Genomic DNA, 23,539 nt, shown 5'->3' with positions numbered 1-23,539 from the left:
TGATGATACACACACACACACAAATGCACACACACAATTTTATGCAAAAGAAAGCTGACTATTTGATCTGTAAAAATATTAACATACCATGAATAAATTATCTGCACCAAAGTGCTTGGTACAAAAATGTTATGGAATCAAGGATTTTAACTGTATACCCTTCAGCTCATTATAAGCAGAAGTTGCTTCCCAATTTCATTGTATGTTTTCTTCAGTTTCTCTGAGACATTTGACCAATGTGGTCCAGCGATAGAAGTGTGTGTAAGAGAAGGACATAGAAAGCTAATATTATCTCCTCTTCACTTGTCTTCAGGGATTTAAGAGGCTGTCCATAATTGAAAATGTATCTTACTGTGGATTTGTGGGTTGGAATCAGTACATTCTGCCATAATATGATGATATGTCTTTATCACTATTATTTTTAAAAGCTTTAATTATTTTGACACTGTATATATACACAGACGCATATATATATAGTGTTGAAATATGTATATTTTTTACTACAGAATTTGTGGAAAAAACTTGCCAGTTTTTAGTGTTTAATGTATTACATTTTTCATCTTCAAAAAAAGGCTTGAAATAGGTGATTTTAAGAGTTTTCATTAGTTCTGAAACACTGTGATTATCCAAATATGGACTTTGTACTTTTTACATATATTAAACTATTTTAATTAATTTCCCCATGAAAATGTCTTAAAAGTCACGTTTCATTTTTTTTCTTATGAATTTGCTTGGAGAATAAAACATAAAATAATAATCACTTTCATTTGGGACAGAATCCTCCATATCCAATACAAAGTTTATATATGTCAGAGTACTTATGGACATTTAGGATGAACTATATGCTAAAAGGATTAATGCCACACTTCTTTTCTAATAATTTTAGATCTTCTGCTTAATGTTAAGATATACAAGCTCATATTGAGGTATGTGTTTGTTTAAAAGCATTTCCAGTGATGTCAAAGTGATTATGGTAATAGTGTTAGTGAACTTTTGCTTTTTTGGCTGGACCACTGTGAATCAACAAAGCAAAAGAGAAAGGGAAAAAAAAAAAAAAAAGAAACACGGAGAGGTCATGTCTGAGAGTAGCTAATGGATGCTTTTGGTTTAATGATCTCTAAAATGTATTTTTTAATGCTCCTTAGAATTCAAAGAAACTTCTCCATTAGATTAACTGTTTTAATCACTGGGAACACTGATGTTCTCCAGATGGCCAATCACATTTGTTTTTGGCTTCTGCTATATGTTTTCATATCTGAATCTCTACAAAATCTGGGCAATCCAATATAGAGCTCTTTGACTCCTTCTATATGAAATAAAGAGGATCATTGTTATATCTCTTTCTTGGATCTGGATAATGATGTCTTGCCATTTGATATTTACTGGCAGTATTCAGCAAATTTGCTCTTAAGTATTGATTTATAATAATACTTGCTTTCCTATCAAAAAAATTTGTAGGTACATGTCTGTGTGCACATGTGTGAGTTTTATCCGTACTAATGTGAACTCAAAAGGAAAACACAAATTTTATTTCAGTTAATGTTATGTTTCCATGGTAAAGAAAAAACCTGTAGAAATATACCCTAAAAAATTCCTAAGAATTTCTTTCTGTAATGTGGGTCATATAGAAAATACGTAAAAGATCTTTGCCCGATTGATAGACATTAAAGCTATACTTCAGCTGAACTGACAGGTGAACTGTCAACATTTTTCTCTTTCTTTTTCTTTTCTTCCTCTTCTTTTAAAAATTGTTAGATGTTAGCTATTAGCAGATCAACTCTAGACAAAATTGTCAAGGAGATGCCTCCTGACGTCTTGACTCTTCAACATTTTTTTCTTTTTTTGACACCAGGCTTCCAACCAGATCCTAAGTTTTCCTTTATATAATCCCTGAGTAGAAATCAACTACTTATGCTAGAAAATTTACATATTATTAAAAAGGAGCTTATGAAGAGATGTTTAGACACACATAATGTTTAAACATATAAATACGCACACCGCCCCCCATGCAAGGGCCATTCTCAAAAAAATGTATTGGTTATATTACCTACCTAGCTTCCTATAGCGTAGCTTGGTGAAAAATAGAGTTGGGATGTAAAGCATTCCTTATATCTACAAAAGTACCCAATGTAAGGTCTCTGCCCACTGATAGGAATGATTCTTAAAAGGGATCTATTGTATGAAGGCCTTTAAATTATTTTATTATAAGTAGAATAAAAAATACAGGAAGTTGGTGAAGATTAAATTAGCAGAAACTGTTTGCAGAGCCCAACACTGAAGAAAACACCATGGTGCATAAGTCTTGATTAAAGTGATTAAATAAATTTGAGGAGTAAAAGAATGGTGTAAATTCACTGAAACATGTGTATTAGAGGTGAAATGACCATACTAGTGTTTGCATGATGGTTTAAAATTTTGATATTCATATCAACAGTGTTCCTGATGATATGGATTCTCTCTCTTTTTTTTATTAGCATGCTTGTTATCTGCAAGAATACAAAATTATCAATTTAATTTTTAAAACAATTTTAAGCTTCATTGAGGTATAGTTAACAATTAGGATTTGTATATAGTTAAGGTTCACAAGTGATTTTTTGATGCATGTATGCATTGTGAAATTGTTATCACAATCAAGCTAGTCAACATATCCATCTTTCAGTTACTATTTTCTTTTCTTTTGAGTTAAATTTGTGATAATACTTAAGATCTATTCTATCAGAAAATTTGAAGCATGTACTGTTATTAATTGTATTACCATACTGTACATTAGATCTGGAGAATTCATTTAGCTTGTGTAACTGAAACTTTATACCCTTTGATCATCATCTCTCCTCTGTCCATCTCCTTCTTCTCCACTGTCACTGTCAGCTCCCATTCTGCTTTCTACTGCTATGAGTTTGACTATTTTAGATTCCAAATATAAGTGAGGTCATTCAATATTTGTTGTTCTGTGTCTGGTTTAGTTTACTTAGAATAATGCCCTCCGGGTTCATTCATATTGTTTCAAATAGCAATAGTTCCTTCAAATTTAAGGCTGAATAATATTTTATTGTCTAAATATACCACATTTTCTGTATCAGTTTGTTAATATTCAAAATATGTAAGGAACTCTTAAAATTCCATAGCAAAAAAAAATTAAATAACAGTTTAAAAATGAGCAAAGGTGGCATGGTGGCTCACGTCTGTAACTACAGCAGTTTGGGAGGCTGAGGCAGGCAGATCACCTGAGGTCAGGAGTTGAAGACCAGCCTGACCAACATAGTGAAACACTGTCTCTACTAAAAATACAAAAACTAGCTTGGCGTGGTGGCGGGTGCCTGTAATCCCAACTACTCGGGAGACTGAGGCACGAGAATCTCTTGAACTCAGGAGGCAGAGGATGCCATGAGCAGAGATCGTGCCACTACACTCCAGTCTGGGTGACAGAGCAAGACTCTTTCTCAAAAAATAAATAAATAAATAAATAAATAAATAAATAAATAAATAAAATAAAAAAGAGCAAAGGACCTAAATAGACATTTTTTCTAAAGAAGACATGCAAATGGTCAACAAGTATATGAAATGGTGCTCAACATCAGAGAAATGCAGATAAAATCCAGAATTCTTATTTTCAAGCCACAGCCAACCACTGTAAAAGACATTGATATTTGCTGAACAGTTTACAATAATCAACATTGATATCTTAAATATAGAAATATTAAAATGTGCTTAACACACCCTTAGTAATATGTTGGCCGTGGTCATGAACACAGACAGCCAGGGTTTGAAATTATATAATTGCAATGACCTAATTAATACAATGACCTAATTAAGCTCAATGATAGGATTCAATCAAATTAAAGAATTTCATGCATTTCTTCATTCTTGCTAAAATTACCAAGTGATTACAAACTTTTATTCATGCAGTGAATATAGAAAAGAATAAAAAGCAAAAGACAAAGAAGAGAAAAGAAAGTCAGGATGGTTTTCTGTAAATAGTGTGTGATATCTGAGGATGCCAATATTTAGGGCTTGGTTTTCTCAGCCTCTTTATAGGAAGATGGACCTCAAAATTATTCAACTCTAAAAGGCCAAAAAGAGCCACCATATATGTACATGTCCTTCATGTGGACAAAACCACCGCAGTTTGTTAAGATAAAAAAAAACAAAAAACAAAAAACAAAAAACAACAACAAAAAAAAACGCACTCTTGACAAATGGTGAAATTTTATTTTATGAACTCCAAAGCTCATAAAATAAAATTAATCCATGGAAACCTTAATGTTAGGAAGGAATTGGGATTTTATATATTAATGAGTGTTTTTGTGTGTGTGTGTGTCAAGACCATATGGAAGTTTGAAAGATGGTATATCCATGTTTTATTTTAAAATCACATATTAGAATATACATTTTAATAATGATAAAATAAGATATACCATGGAGAAAAAAGAGAGAAGGAACTGTGTTCACAAGGCCACTATTTTATTTAGTTGATTAAATAATCTTCTTACTCTTTCACAGAAAAAAGTAATTATCTTTCCTTTATTTTAACATTTTTAGAAAAAAAAAAAGATGTAAACTTTGTGATTAGACTGTCATTTTTCATACATAGCATTTTGAAAAAATTACTAAGATAAATCTTCATAAAAGCAAAAATATGTTTTCTTTCTGAATGCTATTGTGTTGAGATATTTCAGAAAACACCTAAAATATCACTAAAAAATAAATCAATGTCCAAAAAGAAAGAAGAAAATAATTTGGGGGTTAGCTGTCAAAACTGTGTCTTGTTTTAACAATCACAGACATGCTAGAAGAGCCAAAACAAGAAAGCAGAGATAACCTTTGATTCTAAAACAGATAAATGAAAGATTTATAATTACTCTCACACAATTTTTAACTCTCAAAAAATTGGCACAAATGTAGTTATTGAATTAAACAGTGCTTTAATCTCAAGTTGCTTCAACACTTTTCATTGTAAAAAATTATCTGCTTCATCAGTCATCACTGTGAAATTAATTTTGAGAAGATTTAAGTAAAATATTAGCTTAAAAGTATTCAGATATCATATTTTTAATAATCTACCAGCTTGGTTATTTCTGATGGATTTTCCATCACAGTCAATCTGTGTTCCCTTACTTTATTTCTAGCTGGAGCCAAGTATTAAACAGTGACACTATATATCTTTCTGTACAATTTGCCAATTTGGGTTACTCTGGAACCTAGGTGCTCCTGAATTGTCCTTGTGAATCACCATTCTGACGAGAAAAGACTGAACAAAGAAATGATTTATTTACTGAAACGTCAATGTATTTTTTAAGCTACATAACTCAAAGATGTTTTACCCAAGATAGAAAAGACTTTTTACAGGGATCAAAGTGGCAGTATCTTTAAATGAAAATAGGAGCCTTTAAACCATTTTAGGAAATGTTTTAATTATTAAGAAAATAAAATAGTATTAAAAAGTTTTCTACAGGCTTTTATATTTAAAAGTAGTCTTTGTCAAAATAGTTTTGGAAAGTCACTTTTATCCTGCTATTTTGCAAGTTTTCTGTATATCAGGTGTATGGTCTCTAGAATGGGTTGCTGCTTGGCCTAAATTAACTCAAATGTAACTTGGAGATAATTATATAATATATCTTGCAACCTAATGGGAAATAAAAATAATTACCTTGTATAATACTATCTGACTCAAATCACTGGGGTGAGTTCATTGAAATTTCCAAATTTGAGGTGCTGTGAATAGCATAGACTCCCAGAGTATGCAGTTTAAAGAACTCTAAGTGAGATATGTCTGTCCACTTTTGTATTTACCTCTTCATAACTTTCACATTTCTTAATGAGGATGTTCTTTTTCAAGTGCTGTTCTTCCACTAACCAAATCCTCTTTGGGGTTTTCCTATTGTCTTAGTTAAAGATACTATATTTGTTTGATTTAATTATCTCTCTACATCATAAAATTTATAATATTATTTGTATAGACATCTTTAGGAGTCATTCAGTATAATTTTAAAAATAAGTGCTTGACATATTTACTTTATGGTGCCATTGATTTTACCATTATAAAATATACCAAAGTATACAAAATGTATATCCATAGCAATTAAATAATGATAGCACTGAATTATGCATTCATAGACATTCTCTTGTTGTGCTATGTTATTAAAGAAAATTATAGGCCTGGCGCAGTGGCTCACGCCTGTAATCCCAGCATTTTGGGAGGCCGAGGCGGGCAGATCACCAGAGGTCGAGAGTTCGAGACCACCCTGACCAACATGGAGAAACCCCATGTCTACTAAAAATACAAAATTAGCTGGGCATGGTGGCGCAGGCCTGTAATCTCAGCTACTCAGGAGGCTGAGGCAGGGTAATGCTTGAACTCAGGAGGCGATGGTTGCTGTGAGCCGAGATCATGCCACTGCACTCCCACCTGGGTAGCAAGAGCAAAACTCCGTCAAAAAAAAAAAAAAGAAATTATGAAATTTCGAGTTCCAATATTTATTTTATAAATACATGAATGAATGTCATAATTAAAATCTGTATGCTATCATAACTAGTTATATGTACATTTATATAAATATATAATATATATGAATTAGTAAGAGTACAATAATGACTAAGTATAATGTGTTCTGTTATAAAGTTCTTTAATTATAGGCATCTAAACAGGACCTAACTTATAATATATTCTGCTCATATATTTAAATACATTAAATACGTTCTGCTCATGTATTTAAAGATATTAGCCAAATTAGTCCAGTGATTCCTTTTCTACTTAGATCCTACCACTTGGAAATTCTCCCCTCACCCCCTGTTTTTCTTGACTTACTGTTTTCTCACAACCTTTTGCTAAGTGACACCTGGGACATGGTATGGTGCTTTATAGTTTGTCTAATGCTGCTCCAGTTCAATTTCTACACTGATAGGACTAAGCGAGATGAGTGGAACAAATGTATCCATTCCATTTGTTGGATCTATTTCCATTTTGCCTACCAAGTTTCTATTTTGACTACCAATTAAAATCCTAAAAACTGAGGAGATATTTTTGACTGCAAAGCAGTCTTCCTTATCCTGGAACTTGGCATGTCAATATCTCTATCTAATCCTTTCCTTAGTTAGGTCATCACTGCTTTATTGGTCATCACTGTGAAGTCAATTTTGCGAAGATGTAAATAAAATGTTAGCTTAAGGGTATTAGATATCATATTTTTAATAATCTGCCAGCTCGGTTGTTTCTGATAGATTTTCCATCACAGTCAATCTGTGTTCCCTTACTTTATTTCTAGGTGGAGCCAAATATTAAACATTACCATAGTTAGAATGAAATGAAATAATGTTATCAGTATGTTGGCACCTATTAAAAACCCTTCAAAAAAAGATGTTATTATTGTTATTATCTTATTCTACTAAGTTGTATTTATTTTAAGGGTTCTTATAATTGAATAATTCAATAATTATATATAATTATGAAGAACTTCAAGGATTAAAATTACTTTCAGTATTATATTCTTCCCCATGGAGATTATACTTTGTGGCTCAATCATCTGTTTTAAAAGTTAGCTTTTGTAAAACGACCTATTACATAATTTGGTAGCTGCGTATAAATGCAAATTATCAAACCATTACTGTAAAAAAAAAGTGTTGTTGAATTTATATTTTCAAAATATGTCTTTGTAAACTTACTATGTTAGCTATTGATTTTAAAATGATAAATATGTATTTAAATAAATTCTCAATCAGGCTAAAGTTATAGCAGAAATACTGCATCACCTAGCACAACCTTAGAAACTCTCCCTTGGCAGTAATCGTCCCTGCCTCCCTTTGGGTATCTTAGGCACTGATATTCCATAATGGGCCATTAAGAAAGGTGTTTAATTTGAGACCCATCTAGGTGTGCTGTACTGAGATGAGATAATTTCAAAAACATGTGTATTTTCTCTCTTGCCTGGTTGCTACTGATACACTACTGATAATGAAATATGGGAAAATTATATTGCGATATTTTGTGAGTTGCAAGAGAGTACATTTCTTTCATAATCTCAAGAACAATTTAAGACTTATTATACAGCTATCCTTTTAATGTAAATAATTATTTTAAATGTGTTAATTTTTCTGCTATACATGTATTTATTTCCATTATTTTACAGTAATCTTTTCTCATTACTGTTTAAGCCCCTTTTGAAAAAAATATTGAAATTTTTAAAAATGTGAATATCAAGGGTTTTAAACTCAAATTGTCCATGTGAAAGAGATACATGGGACTGACCCTCATGATAACCAAACATCAGTGAAACGATGTTATGTTAACCTAGCTCATGATGAGATATACCTTCCCCTGCATTCCTCTTTGTCTTGGAAAGTGTTCAAAGAAAGTGTAAGTAGATGTGTATTTTTTTCTTATCCACTGGAAGGAGTTGGAATAGGATGAATTTGACTTTACGACCTCAATTCTTACAACTTCTCTATTCTAGGCTTTATTTTTAAGTCAGTTATTTAGGAACTGCCATTGTTTTCAGAGAAACAGTGTTAAGAAATGAGATGTTGTTTCCTAGTTTAGACCCTGAAATGCATACTGTAGCTTCATATGATTTGGATTATTTAAGAAGATATTTAAAGCTCATTATTCTCAGCTATGGAATTTTTTTTTTAACCAAACTTGACTATAGTGCCAGTTGCATTGATAATGATTTTTGAATTTCACAGGATAAGGATGACATTGATTTGATATTTAAATCAAATCCTGGAATTCCATTTATAACACACATTGTCACTAGGTACAATATATTGTCACGATTATCAATCATGAACTACTCAGGTGATTTTATTTATTCAGTTGCCATGGGTATAGGCTTATTAGTCTATCCTAATCATAAAGGCTCTAAGATAGTAAAAATGCAGTAAATATTAGAAATATTTGAGGATATGTTGACCTATCGTATACCAAGTTTCATCTTTGAGTTAGAATTAGTATGAGAAAGTCACAACTAATTCAGCTTCGAAGATATAAATGGTTATTCTCAGTAATATTCAGAATAATCTCAGTTCCCTTTTTAGGAAAATTAATAACAGAATTAAACACTCTTACTGATTGAAATTATATTGATGTATTTTGAAATATTTTAAAAACTTTTATTTGGGAAGTACCTTTCTTTTTTTTTTCTGATTGTTTTCAACTTTTGTTGTAACTTAAAAAGCACTGACTTGCCTTCTGAGAACGTGGAAGATCATGATTCTTGGTTACTCTCCTAATGAAATCTGTGATGTTGCCCTTCATTTACCCAATATATGCATGAGTAAAATGGGTTATTGCTATCTCTTTAGATGTGTCAAAAACATATTTAATGCCAGATAAAAATTATTCAGAGTGAAGATATTGAGGGTCTTCTGTTTATGGCATGCTTCTTGCAGGCTAAAGTTTGTTTTAATATTTCAGGTTATAGCTATATTCTAGGTCTTCACCTCACTCCGTTCATCCCACAAGTTAAAGACTAATCACACCTAGCTGAAAGCTCCTCACATAAGCTCCTTTACATAAGATATGCTATAAATTCTGTAGTCAGTATAGGTGATGAGAAGTAGTAGAATCTAAAGACTGAAAACACAACCCTTGGGTTTAGACTGCTTAGATGCAAATCTGGGCTTGATTAATTTTAACTATGTGGCCTCAACAAGTTCTTTAACTCTCCATCCCTCGGTTTCCTCATTTACCAATTAGGAATAAAATAGCCCCTTTCTTATGGAGTTATTATACGATTAACAATAATGTTCATAGTTAGAAGCAATTAAATGAGTTAATACATGGGAGGCTTTCAGAACAGTATTTGGCATAGTAGTAAGGGCTTAATAAATGTTAGTAGTTATTATGAGGAAGATGATTATTTTTCTTGGTTTTCTGTAGATTTTGGAATAAATTCATACATTCCTGTTTGAAATGGATTTATTTACTTTCAGATAGATACCTATTACGTTCTGAAGGTTTTAAGTGTAACTTACTTGCCCTTCTTGATTTCTACTGGACTTGGAATCATAAAAATTAATCCTTGATTGTTATCATAAATGACATATTGTAAATAGTTGTTAATTTTTTAAATATATTTTAAAATTATAGCTGTGTTCATTTAGATTTGTTTTTCACAACTAATTATTATGAATATTTGAGATTTTATGAGTGATTTTATTTTTAAAGAGCAAAGGTTCTATTTTACCAATTGTACCCATGGAAAGAACATGAGATCTATGTTTTGCTTTTAATTATTGGGTAGTCAAGCAAGTGTTTTCCAAATTAATTGATTTTAACATAATTATTTATATACACCTTTAGTTTAAAACTCACTGATTTTATTTCCATTTGAACATATCAATATAGACAAATATTATCAAAGCCTATTGGAAATGTTCTCCAATCAAATGCCTTATGGGATCTCAGAAAATATGTTAACTCAAGGGCACTTCATAAGAAAGTGATCCTGTGTCAAACGTTAATCTGTTTCCTGGATAATAGATGTACTGCTCTATAGCCAAAAAATAGCAATGTTCATTAAATATAAATTTGTTTCTAGACATTAACAGACATTTATTAAATCACAACACTGAGAGACAATTAAATGAAACTTTTATGCTAGAAAAGTTTCTTATTAAAATTACCCTAGAGAAATTACTTGTCTTCTAACTTAGCATCAAGTTATAATATTTAAAATATAATTATAAGGGGATGTGCCTTTTTTACTTCAGCAAGAAAAAAATAAATATTATTTGCCAGTGTTTCAGATGATGTGTTGAGATTTAGCTTGAAACATGTTTTAGGTAACCTTAAAATTAAGGTTAACCATAAAATTCACTGAAGAGAAATAAGTCTTTCTTGCTCTGATCTCTCTGAAACTTATGTAGGGGATTGCAGGGAAGAAATGAGGGAAGAATGGAGGCATGACTCAAAGTTGTAGTGAAAGTGTCACTTTATAACTGAACTACTCTCCCTACTCCCAATTTGATTCAACTTTTTACTGTATCTTCTGTGCCCATCCTATGTTTTTTTCCCTTCTGTTTTCCCTCATGACTTATGTTTACTTCCACACTGACAAGACATAGCAGTGATATTTCTACAATTTGAAAAATTGTTGACTTGACGTTCTTCAAATAATACATTAATTTAAATCACATGCTGGACTTAATAGGTCATTGTGAACTCCCACCATACTAACTCTGGCAAATATTGTTACTGACACTGATTGCCTAAGGTATTTTTCTTTTCTCTCCATTTTCTCCTATATACCATGACCAATTTAATCTTCTAAAAGCATGGTATTTACTATGGACCTTCTGATTCTATCCCCTTTTCTACTTGACCACTCACAATCTTTTATTGAATGTTCTTCTATCCCGCTTACCACTAAATGCAATCTAATTTACCATTTATAACCCCACTTTTAAATATAAATCCTTCACTAAATGAGAACAAGAATTTTTCTCATTGATCGAATGCCTACTCTTGCCAGGAAACTTTATAGCTTCTTATATATATTACCTTTATTTAAGCCTTAAACCACCTGGTAAAATAAGTATAAAATTCAGATGTGAACATTAGGGTATAGAAAATTTAAATAATCTGCTTATGTCATACAGCTCACAACTTGAAGAGAAAGAACTTAAAACTGTCCTTTTCACACTCCAAAGCTCATATTATGTCCTCTATTCATGCTGCTCCTCATGGCCCAGATTTTTTGATGTTTTATACTTGAAAACAGTAGCTTAGTTTTTTTAAAAAAATCTGTACAGATATGAAGGACTAGGCAAATATGGCTACATTCAGTTCTAGGTCAAGGTAAATACATATTTACTATAGATGAAATTTCTTCCAAGTTGTGTTTGACTTGAATATGTTATAAAATACACATCTATCCAGATAAGTCATTGGTGCCAGATGCAGAAGAATACCATTCTATCTAAAAGTGCTGTAATTATCTGGAATCAATATTTGATCTCAAATAGCATAATGACTGCTAAGCAGTGTTATGCAGATTTGGGACTGTGACAAAAGTATTATACTAAAAAATGCAAAAGCTGCATTTTTTCTGTGATGTCACTCTCTGAATAATAGTTTATTAATATAATGATTCATTAAACACTTCTATTGACTCAGGCTCCTCATATCAAACCAAAGATCATTTAAAAAATTGAATTCACAACAAAATGTTTGAATATTTAGGAGCAATGTAGAGGACTATAACAGTTTTGGGGATATATTTGCTATAAATATTTAGTCCCATTCTTAAAAGACAATACTTGAGATAATTTATATGTGTTGTGTTGATATATTTTGTGTCTTTAACTGTTATAAATTTCATGATTTGAAACCAATCAAATTGAATTTATATTCCTTGGTATAGTCTTCAAAATATTTCCTATTCCACCCTAATAGATCCTTCCTATTACTGTCTATGGCTCCTGACTTCTTCCTGAGAAACCAGATGACTTGCAGTTCTGCAACACGCTGTATTTTACCACCTCTTTACCTTTACCATAGCAACTCTAAATCCAAAACGTTCTTCCTCCACCTACTGTTAAGTGAGATCTTAGCCATTCTTCAAATTGTAGCACAGTTACCACTCTCACAGGTCTTCCAGATCTTTCAAGGTGTGTTATCTCCTCTGTTTTTTTCAACTCTTCTTCTTTACCAAATTTGGATTTATATTTTACCACTTGTATTTACTGCATTATTTCATCTTCCTTATCTTCCTCATTGTTTCCTTCTCTTCCTTATTGTTTCCTTCTCTTTCATTGGTTCTTCCTCCTTCTTCTTTAATGCAGGAATTATGCCTTGTATATCTTAACACATCCCCATGACCAAACACAGTGCATACTTGTAATAAATTAACAAAGAAACACACATGTAAATTTGTTGAATTAAATGTTTCTTGAAAATATTAAAGAAGGTGATTGAAAGTTTGTCCTCTATGAATTTCCAAAGGGAGTTAGCACTATTTAAGAAAGTATTCATTTAACTCATTGTTGCTGCTAACTAAACTCAATGGTTAAATGCTTTCTTTATACTTATTTAATACAAGGTTATTTGACCCCCTAAATATTGAAAAAAAAAACAAAAGATCCTTGAATCTTACTGTAAGTGCCTTGGTTTTCAGAGTCAAATTTTCAGTAGAAACTCTATGAATAATGTGAGGACCCAAACTAATGATGCTTTACAGTTCCATAGTATATTCACATGCATTCTGTAAATTGAGAAACAATACATATAATTTTTCAAGAAAACAAGAAAACCTTAAAGGAGAAGCATATGTGTAGGTTTCAGACATTGTAAATTATAGCTAAAATTTACAAAACATAATATATTTTACTGACTTCAAACTCCTTTAAAACCCATTTTGCTTTTGCCCGATGATGATCATACCAAATATATTAACATTTGATAGGATGGTGATGGAAAGAACCTGTGTTATAGTCAGGTAATTTTTCTTCTTGCTGTCCTACTCTTTTCCCCTGGGTTAATTGTATCATAGAGCTCTTGTTCACATCAGAGGGAGTCTTCCATGTAGAATCACTTTTGGAAAGTTTGTTTATTGTGAGAGATGTCATCTGTCACTTCGTAGGGCATGGATTATGAAGCATTGCTGTAATGTGCCTATGATGCTGCAATATTGGAAAATAATGGAATCTTAAATTGAATAATAAGCATTTAAGTTCCTCACCTAAGCATTTATACATAATTATTCTAGTTGAAATATATTTTCTAGTTTTACTAAGTTTAATTTACTAAATTAAATTTCTAAGAAATGCTTGGCTATCTTTGGTTACTTTGGACAGATCTTATTTACAAAGGTAGAGAGCTATGTGCACACAAATCACAATTACTTTGTTGCTCTAATATCAGATATTTTCTTTACTTGTTAATGAAGTGACAAATGATTAAATAAAACAACTGGGTTATTCTTCTTTGAAATTTGTATCACTTCTTTTTTACTATTTTTGTAGACACAGGGTGTTGCTTTGTTGACCAGGCTGATCTTGAACTCTTGGCCTCAAGCAATCCTCCCACCCTGGTATATCAAAGTGTTGGGATTACAGGCAGGAGACACCATGCCTGCCCTTATTTCTTTTCTTCATATGTCAATGTCATATTATTTTTACCATTTTATCAAGGTGCCAAATTATACCTAGATACAATTTTATACCACGTTGCTATAAATTAATTTTATATCATTAAAAAGGTAATTTATGGAGATGGCTTGTTTTGATTTTTAAATCAAAATGGTTTTAAATTTTTCAAATTTTAAAGTCCATGTACTAACCCTGGAAGAATATAGATAACACCCAAGTGATAATTCTGAACGCTCCTAAAATTGTAAGGTCATAGCTATAATTTCCCTCTATGGAACAAGGAAACAAAACAAAACAAAACAAAACAAAACATGCTTAATGGGAAACTCCTATATTACAATTAGAAATTAGGCTATATACCAATTCACCATTACAATAATGCCAAATGGCATTTTTTATATTTTGTATGTGCCAAACATGTCAGAAAATAATGGCCTCCAAAAAGTATATGACAAATACAAGTAAATATGCAAAATAAGGCATGGATTAATAAAAATCTGTAAAGTCAATATTGAAGTAGAATTTGTAGTTAGAATGTATAACAAGTGAAAAGTTAAGAGTTGGGGAAATTTAAACATTTATAAAGAAAATATAGTTTCTTGTCCATGGTATTATGATGGGAAAGGTACAATAATATGCAGTATACTTTGGGGAATATTTGAGAGTAAATTATCTTACAGAAATGTGACTTAAGAGTAGCTAACACATTCCCAAGATAAGCAGTTTTGAGACTGTAATGTTAACCTCTGGTTGGTGTATAGAAAGGAAGCTAATATAAGATAGAAATATAAATTTTTAGCATGATTTGAAAAGAAAATAATATTAAAAAATTAAACTGGGGAAACAATTATGACACTAGAATTCAAGATGAAAGTTTCCAGAAAGTAAAATCAATGTCTCCCGTTTAGAAGACTTACTTTTGTTGAAAGGAATAACAAAAAAAAATTCAAATTCTTTTAGAGTATAGCTGTGTTAGATTTGAATAAAAAGTAGCATAGTTAATAAATAAGGAAGTTTCCAAGTAGTTAGTGAGGGAAGACTTTAGTTATTTAAGCTTTTTGTAGAATTTCTTTCCATACTGTATTCTTTTCTAACTTTCAGTGGAACTAGTATCAAATAACACAACTTTAAAATTCTAAACCTAAACATTAATGATGTGAATTAGGTCATTTTAATCAACTTCACTTTTAAATTCTAGATACTATGAAGAACAGTGAACTTAGTTTTGTTTGAAGACAGGTAACCACCAAGATTTTTATAAGAAAAGAAATTTGTTTGGTGAAGTTAATGACAACATTTCAATGGAAAAATCATCATAAGAAGTTTTCTTTTAAAAAACTGCTATAATTCAGAGTGGTGATATATATTTCTGTAGGTTATGAGAAATCTATTAGCTATTAAAACTTATATTGTATAATTATTGCAAGTTTATTATATATGTCCCCTAATTAGCACAGTATTGGAGTTGTGAGTAAGAGAGAGGCAGGTGGTGAGGCTGGAGTGTGAGAACATGTGACCCTCCTCAAACAATAGTTTTTATTCTTATAAATTCCATTTCCCACCTCTATTTACATTATAATTATGAAAACAAATCCCTATGCCTAAATCAAATGTCAAATGTCTGAGTAGAGATGGCTCTTTGTCCTGCTGCAATACCTCAAAAGAAATCATTATTAATAACTAATAGGTATGTACTTCCTTATTCTTTCTATAAAATAACTTTCACCCATTGTTTCAACATTGTAAAATAGGTATCATATGAAATAAATGATTCTGGTTGTAATTGAAGCCAAAGTTAACAATAGTAATACTCATCCTTCACTATGGAAATAATTTTCTCTCCTCCTCCGACAGATGCGGCACTGTAATTAGGGTGGTGTCCTGAAAAGCACCACCCTTTGTGTGTTCTTTGTCCTCTCTTCTCCGCATGCTTTCCTGCCTGCCTCTTGCATCCATACTGTTCCGGGTTCTCCAGTCTTCACAATCAAATAATGTTTCATTTAAGCAAGGCCTAAGTCTTCTTTGGAAATCCCATGTTGTACCCTTCCTTTGCACAATTAATGTTCCTAATTATTTTCATTTATTTTCTTGTTTATTTGTGCCATAGAGGAAAGAGCACTAATGTTGAAGTCAATTTGGCTTGAAATTCTAGACACATAACGTGTCTGATTTTCCTTCTCAGTAAACATGGAACAATGTTATCTGCTTTATATATTTGTATGAATAATTATATTAGGAAATTTGTGTAATATCTAGCACAATGTATAAAATGTGGTAAGTACTTAAAGGAAGATTAATTCTTCTCTATCTTGTGACTTCATTTACTTTACTGTGTCCTGTTTTTGTTTTTGTTTTTCCCCCACTACAGTATGGGTTGTGAGAAAAACTGTTCTACTGATTTGCATTTTCTGTAAAATCTACTGTGGTAGAAATTTAGTATTATGTGTTTGAGAGAATGAATAAATAATTCATCTAGATGGCAGCTCATAATTTCTTCTAGTAATGAAATGCTATATATATATTTACCTTCTATTTGTGTGTATGCGTTTGTATGTGTATGTGTGTGTATACGTATATCTCCTGATAACAACTTTTGACTCTTGTATACTCCATGGTCACAGAGGAAGGCAAAAAAGACACAGAAATAGAATGTTGAGGTTTGCTAGGATAGAGCATTGTGATCTTGTTCATGAATCTGTCAATTATCTGTCAACTTAAATATCCCTCTTCAAGTAGCTGTCAGTTATTTTGTGCATGTTAAATAATGTAATTTTAAATTAGCAATCGCTTTCGAAATTTCTTTTCTGAGTTATACACTTATGACATTTGAGAATGGATTTTCAGGTTTTCTTGTGAGTCAGAGTTGCGTAAGAGAAAACAAAATGAAAATGTTGTGCATGATTCGTTTTCACTTAGTCTCTGTTTTATCTCAGCCATATATTTAATTTCTTGTCAATGCTTTCTCTGTTTGTAAAGGTAAAATGTTATGAGATTATCTAGAATGAGCTTTGTTTCCCATAATATCAATGAAATTGAAGAGAAAACTCTTTATATCTATTGTGTCCATATTTAGTACTGTAGGAGCCTATGTATACAATAGTAATAAATAAATTTTTTTTTAGTTAAATTATCAAATGATCTTGCTTCTTATGGATTCACATTGAAAGGATGTGTAGGACAAAATAATTGCCAATGCTATAGCACCTACCACATGCCAGCCCTGTTCTTGGCTATTATTCTGTATTTTATGTAATTAAAAATTACAAATTTTAACTCATTTAATGTTCATAGAACCATATGAATTAAGTAATGTCACCCTACCCATGACATAGATAGAAAAATGGAAATGCTATAGTAAATGACCGTCAACAGGAAAATTGAGATGCTATGTAGTTAAATGACTTGCCCAACGTAGTAGAACAGTAGTTGAGATCAGGTTGTCTGGCTCCAGAATCTGTGCTCTTAACTACCATGCCGTAAATAACAATATCAAAACATCTGATTAATTTGTGTAATTTTGCCTTTTCTTAAAGACTTTGGTTTTTATTTTGACAGAATGAAGCATATTAATACTTTCCTCAGTAAACAATTTTGAATATCCCTTTTCAGAAGATTTTTAAATTTAATTCTAAAAGTCTGAAATTATTGAAAATATGTATCAATCTCCAGGACAAAAAAAAAAAAAAAAGAAAGACAGAAAGAATGAAAGAAAAAAGGAAGGAAGGAAGGAAGGAAGGAAGGAAGGAAGGAAGGAAGGAAGGAAGGAAGGAAAGAAGGAAGGAAAGAAGGAAGGAAGGAAGGAAGGAAGGAAGGAAGGAAGGAAGGCCGGCCCAATTTGTGCTTGATTGATCAATTTGACAGGTGCTGACTGTAAAAGACGGTGTCTTCAGGATTTGGATTATGTTCCCTTAGTATTTTGATTTCCTAAGATAAATCTGTGAAGACTTTAAGAGGAGGCAACTACACTACTTTGGATCAATAAAGTTTCTTTTTCAGTGCGTAAAGTTATTAATGTTTGACACCTCTCAGCAAGATTCCTCATCTTGAATTGTACAATCCTGGGGAATAGGTTTCATGTTTTCTTCAATATTCTATTCCATGTTTCTGGACCACTGCTTTGTATTTTAGTGAGCATTCAATTAACCTCTGTTGAATGAATTATGTTAAAGCTGCATTTTAATTTAGTTTGTATCTATATGCTTACTGTTTAAAATAAGCTATTTAGAATAACATAAATGAAACTTAAATGAAAATGAAATTTTAGGCATAATAATCTATTTTTAATCATCATACATTGTTATTGAGGTAATACTTTGCCTTGATTTTCAGTACTGAAGCTTTTGACATTCAAACAAAAAGAGTAGCATCTTTTGTAAACATAAATCCATGATGTTCACAGATTTACGGAGATGTTTAGAAAAGTAATGTAGTTAATATGTAGAATAATTTCTGAATGAATATTGCAGCCTGAGATGAAAGTAAGACTCATATATTTACCTTTTCTTTTAAACTTATTTATGGTGACAATGATGAATGAAATATTTTACTGTTCTAATGTTGGTGAAATTATACTGTGGTAAAAGCTTACACAAAGTAAGCCCTAAATCCATATATATATATATATATATATATATATTTAGTCAGGAGCAGTGGCTCACTCCTGTAATCTCTGCACTTTGGGAGGCCGAGGTGGGTGGATCACTTGAGACTGGGAGTTCAAGACCAGCCTGACCAACATGGAGAAACCCTGTCTCTGCTAAAAATACAAAATTAGCCGGGGTGGAGTTACTCAGGAGGCTGAGGCAGGAGAATCACTTGAACCTGGGAGGCTGAGGTTATGGTGAGCCGAGATCTCGCCATTGCGCTCCAGCCTGGGCAAAAAGAGCGAAACTCCATCTCAAAAAAAAAAAAACAAAAAAAAAGGCCGGGTGCAGTGGCTCAAGCCTGTCATCCCAGCACTTTGGGAGGCCGAGGCGGGCGGATCACAAGGTCAGGAGATAGAGGCCATCCTGGCTAACACGGTGAAACCCAGTCTTTTACTAAAAACATACAAAATATTAGCCGGGCGAGGTGGCGGGCGCCTGTAGTCCCAGCTACTCAGGAGCCTGAGGCAGGAGAATGGCGTGAACCCGGGAGGCGGAGCTTGCAGTGAGCCTAGATCGCGCCACTGCACTCCAGCCTGGGTGACAGAGCAAGACTCCATCTCAAAAATAAAATAAAATAAAAATCATTATATTTAAGTTAATTTGTTCAGTAGAGACTGAATTGTTTATTTCACTAAGATCTGAGGCCAGGATATAAACATGATGGTAATATATGCATTGTATAAATAATGTCTTTGGATTACTTATTTTATACAATAACCCCTCCCCCCCCTTTTTTTTTTTTTTCTTTTTTGCAGGTTTCAGATTTGGGATATTGGTGTTTCTGTTTCGGAAGAATTATTCTTTTTATTTTTAATTTAAAGAAAATTCATCAGTTTCGGAATACAGAAGAGGAACTAGAAATACACGTATTTTGTTTCACATTTGAACAGTCATTCTTGAGGAATACTCCATACCTGAGTGGACAGCCATGTGGCCATCGCAGCTACTAATTTTCATGATGCTTTTAGCTCCAATAATTCATGGTAAGATTTTTCAGATTTTTGTGTAATGCTTAACGTTTTCTCACTTATTCATACTAGACACTTCCTTAGGATCTTTGCTCTGAGATTACTTTGTAGTTTTCCTTACCATATGTTAGTATGAGTAAGTTAAAATAAAAGAACATAATGTGTATTTATTTATTTATTTATTTATTTATTTATTTGAATCGGAGTCTCACACTGCCACCCAGGCTCGAGTGCAGTGGCACGATCTCGGCTCAGTGCAAGCTCCGCCTCCCGGGTTCACACCATTCTCCTGCCTCAGCCACCTGAATAGCTGGGACTACAGGCGCCCACCACCACACCTGGCTAATTTTGTTTTTGTATTTTTAGTAGAGATGGGGTTTCACCGTGTTAGCCAGGATGGTCTCCATCTCCTGACCTCGTGATCTGCCCGCTTCGGCCTCCCAAAGTGCTGGGATTACAGGCGTGAGCCACCGCGCCCAGCCCGTAATGTGTATTTTAAGCTGAAATAGTTATGAGTTTTCAGTTGTGTTTCTTAAAGTGCCTATTGAAATGTATTTAAAACCAAAAGGCTTTTTAAAAAGAACACTTGCATTTTATTTTTAGACTTTACCACACTTTTGGAAAATCAGCTGAATTATTAATTATCTCATTTATTGTGATTTTTTTGGCTTGCATAGTTTCATACTTAAAAAAAACATTTTTAATGTAGTAAATTTGGGCATTTGAAAGAAAACTCTAAAAGTAAAATCCTACTTATTCAAAAATATCTGCTTTACACAACCAAGTAATTATTTTTTCTCTGAGTATTTACTATTCTGCACAATCTTTAATATACAGAACACAAACTATAATCTCTCAATAAAGGGAAATTATTTTTGTACTATACCTTGTAATGCAGAAACACAAATAAAAAAACAAAAAACAAACAACAAAAGAACAGTCAGGCACGGTGGCTCAGGCCTGTAATCCCAGCACTTTAGGAGGCCCAGGCGGGCAGATCATGAGGTCAGGATATCGAGACCATCCTGGCTAACATGGTGAAACCCCGTCTCTACTAAAAATACAAAAAAAATGTAGCCAAGTGCGGTGGCGGGCACCTGTAGTCCCAGCTACTCGGGAGGCTGAGGCAGGAGAATGGAGTAAACCAGAGAGGGGAAGCTTGCAGTGAGCCGAGATCGTGCCACTGCACTCCAGCCTGGGCGACAGAGGGAGACTCTGTCAAAATAAATAAATAAATACATAAAAAATAATAATATTAATGTCTGTTTTCACTTTTTAAAGAAAGATGATTTTATGGAAACATGCTAATATACTTAATAGACATGTATACTTAATGTTCATTTAGACATCTTTGTAATTATAACAAATATGATAGATTAGAAATGACGTACCTTTGCAAATTTTATAAAATATATCACATTAATTAATATATAAACGATACATTTATATTCTGTACAACTTAGTGTAATATTCACTGAATCTCTCTCAAACCTGGTAAATTAAAGTCTATATGTAAGTTCCTCTTACACAATTTAATGTTTTTGGCTAATTATCATTGATTTTTTTCCCTAAGATGAAAATGTTGTAATATAGTCGCTCTGTCATATGTTGATGATAATTATAGCAAAGAAAAAAGGACACAGCTGTATTTGCCACTGCTTAGGAGGTCTCAGAATATTATAGTGTAGCAAGCAGCTGAAATGAATTTTTAGCCTCTTTAGCTCACTTTTGGTTTTTAATTGACTACAGAAACTCATTGTAGTTCATCAGTCATGCAATTCTGAATCTGGCCTGTGTTCTTAAGTTTTAACATGAATTGCATTTTGCTGTCATTCTAAATACTGGGTAAAATAACTTCTTTTGAAGTTTTCTTCTAAAGTTCCCTGGATGCATCATATTTAGTTCTCATAATCCACTCTATTATAAGGTAGAGATGTTTGTAAAATGGGAGTATCCTACTTATTCAACCATCTCAACCATCTTGTTTTAAGCAAACTTGTCTAAAATATCAAAATATTTTCTTAATTCATATACTGATACATTCACGTTCTCTGCATGGGCACATATAACATTTTGTGATGTGGGAAAATAAATATAATTACATTACTTGAAACAATGCTTTTCTAAATATCAATATATGTAAAGGTGATTTAAATTAGACTTTTTATTTTATAAAAATACCTCCCTTATAATGTTATTTTGAGAATAAATAAATAGCATATGTAAATAATACAGCACAGTGCACAGAAAATATTTAGTGCTTGAACATGTAAATTTCCTTCATCATATAATCTATCCCTCCAGTTAATTTTTGTTCCAGTAAATTATAACAACCAGGAATTAGCTAGCCGTAAGAGCTGATTTATTTAATGTTCATACTAAGGAAAAAAGAAAAATATCTACATATATATTTACACACACACAATTCATATTTAAAAGATCAAACTAAAATAACCCTTGTTTGAGAAACTTAGTTTAAAAATAGCAGAAACAGACGTTGCAAGAAGGATTCCTTTTTCAGAACTAAAATGCCTGGTCCCTAAAACTGACACATACTATGTATTTCAGTGGACACCTAAATGTGGCTGAGCCTTGGGTCTTAGGTCTTGGTTTGGGGACTGATAATCTGCATTGAAAACACACACACACACACACACACACAGAGAGAAAGAGAAAAAGAGAGAGAGAGAGAGACAGAATACCTCCAAGTAACTTTTAGAAGTATTAAATCAACCCCTAGTATAATGATAGGACACGTAAAAGACTGATCTGATATGTAAAATACTCTGGGCTAAAAAAGTAATCATTTCCATTTTATGTGGACTATTCAATATTATCTTGAGTTTTGAACTATAGAGGACAAAACAATATAGAATCTTTTTTCTGATAAACTTTATCCTTTATTTTAAAACTTTGCACCTGAGAAAATACAAGTCGGTTTTGTCTTCCTTCTTTAAGAAGGCTTTTTCTTTTGCCTTTGTGATACCAGTTCTGACTTGTGAATGAAGGGCTTTATAAGCAGCCTTTTGGAACCTAACTTGCTCATAAATAGAAAAATATACCTTTGATCAAGTGCTGAAATATAATAGGATAGGAATTTTTAGAGTCCCCATCAATCCTGGCTTTAGAGAATATTGCATAACTTGAAACCTTAGATGACTGAGTTAAAATGTATGTCATAGTTATAGAAGTACTTTTGTTTCCAACATATCCTCTGCTGATGTCTCCTTGCTACTGCTAAGATGTCCAGATATTTTGCCCTCTTGATCATTGGGAATTAATTCTTCTGAGTAATGATCTGAATTGCTATCCCGTTTTTCAGAGAAAATAGTAATGATGACTACTGATTTTATGGCCATAAACTTTAGATGTTTTAGTTCACTTAATATTCACTATAATTGCATAGGTTTATTTTTATTATTTGTTATTATTATTATCATCACCATCTTTACAGATAAAGACATTGAGGTACACAGTGATAAAGTAAATTGAGGTCACACAGCTATTAAGTGACACAGAGGGAATTTAAAATCAAGGACTTGGCTTTTGAGCTCTGCTCTTGTTGGCAGTAGATATCCAATTCCTATCAAGGCCGTTCCTCTTTACATAGAATCTCGTCTCAACCCTCCTGGTCACTTGGGAGCAGGTGAGGCAGAAACATTGACCATCTGCCTCTTCCATGTTCTTGGGACAGACAGACTGTGGTTCTGAAGCCTGACAGACTAGAGATGAGATTCCAGCTCTGCCACCTACTGGCTCTGTAATCCTCTTTATCTGTCAACTGGTTAATAAATATAATTAATTTACCCACTACGAGCCAGAATACTGCTAGATGCTAAA

The 23,539-nt window shown here is 32.4% G+C and overlaps 1 protein-coding gene across 16 annotated transcripts in view; it reads left to right on the top strand.

Annotated features, from left to right (window-relative positions):
• ADGRL3 (adhesion G protein-coupled receptor L3) overlaps nucleotides 1-23,539 on the top strand; it is an 846,373-nt gene that overhangs the window by 270,296 nt on the left and 552,538 nt on the right. For all 16 annotated transcript variants that reach the window (XM_037989342.2, XM_037989350.2, XM_073017343.1 and 13 more), the window contains exon 3: nucleotides 19,487-19,714. In XM_037989342.2, the coding sequence (XP_037845270.1) occupies nucleotides 19,660-19,714 (55 nt within the window). In that variant the 5' untranslated portion in view covers nucleotides 19,487-19,659. The remainder of the gene's footprint in view (nucleotides 1-19,486; nucleotides 19,715-23,539) is intronic.

The sequence above is a fragment of the Chlorocebus sabaeus genome, chromosome 7, assembly GCF_047675955.1.
Source record: "Chlorocebus sabaeus isolate Y175 chromosome 7, mChlSab1.0.hap1, whole genome shotgun sequence".
NCBI classification, from domain to species: Eukaryota; Metazoa; Chordata; class Mammalia; order Primates; family Cercopithecidae; genus Chlorocebus; species Chlorocebus sabaeus.
Note: the sequence above shows the minus strand (reverse complement) of the source record. Positions and strands in the feature narration are given on the sequence as shown.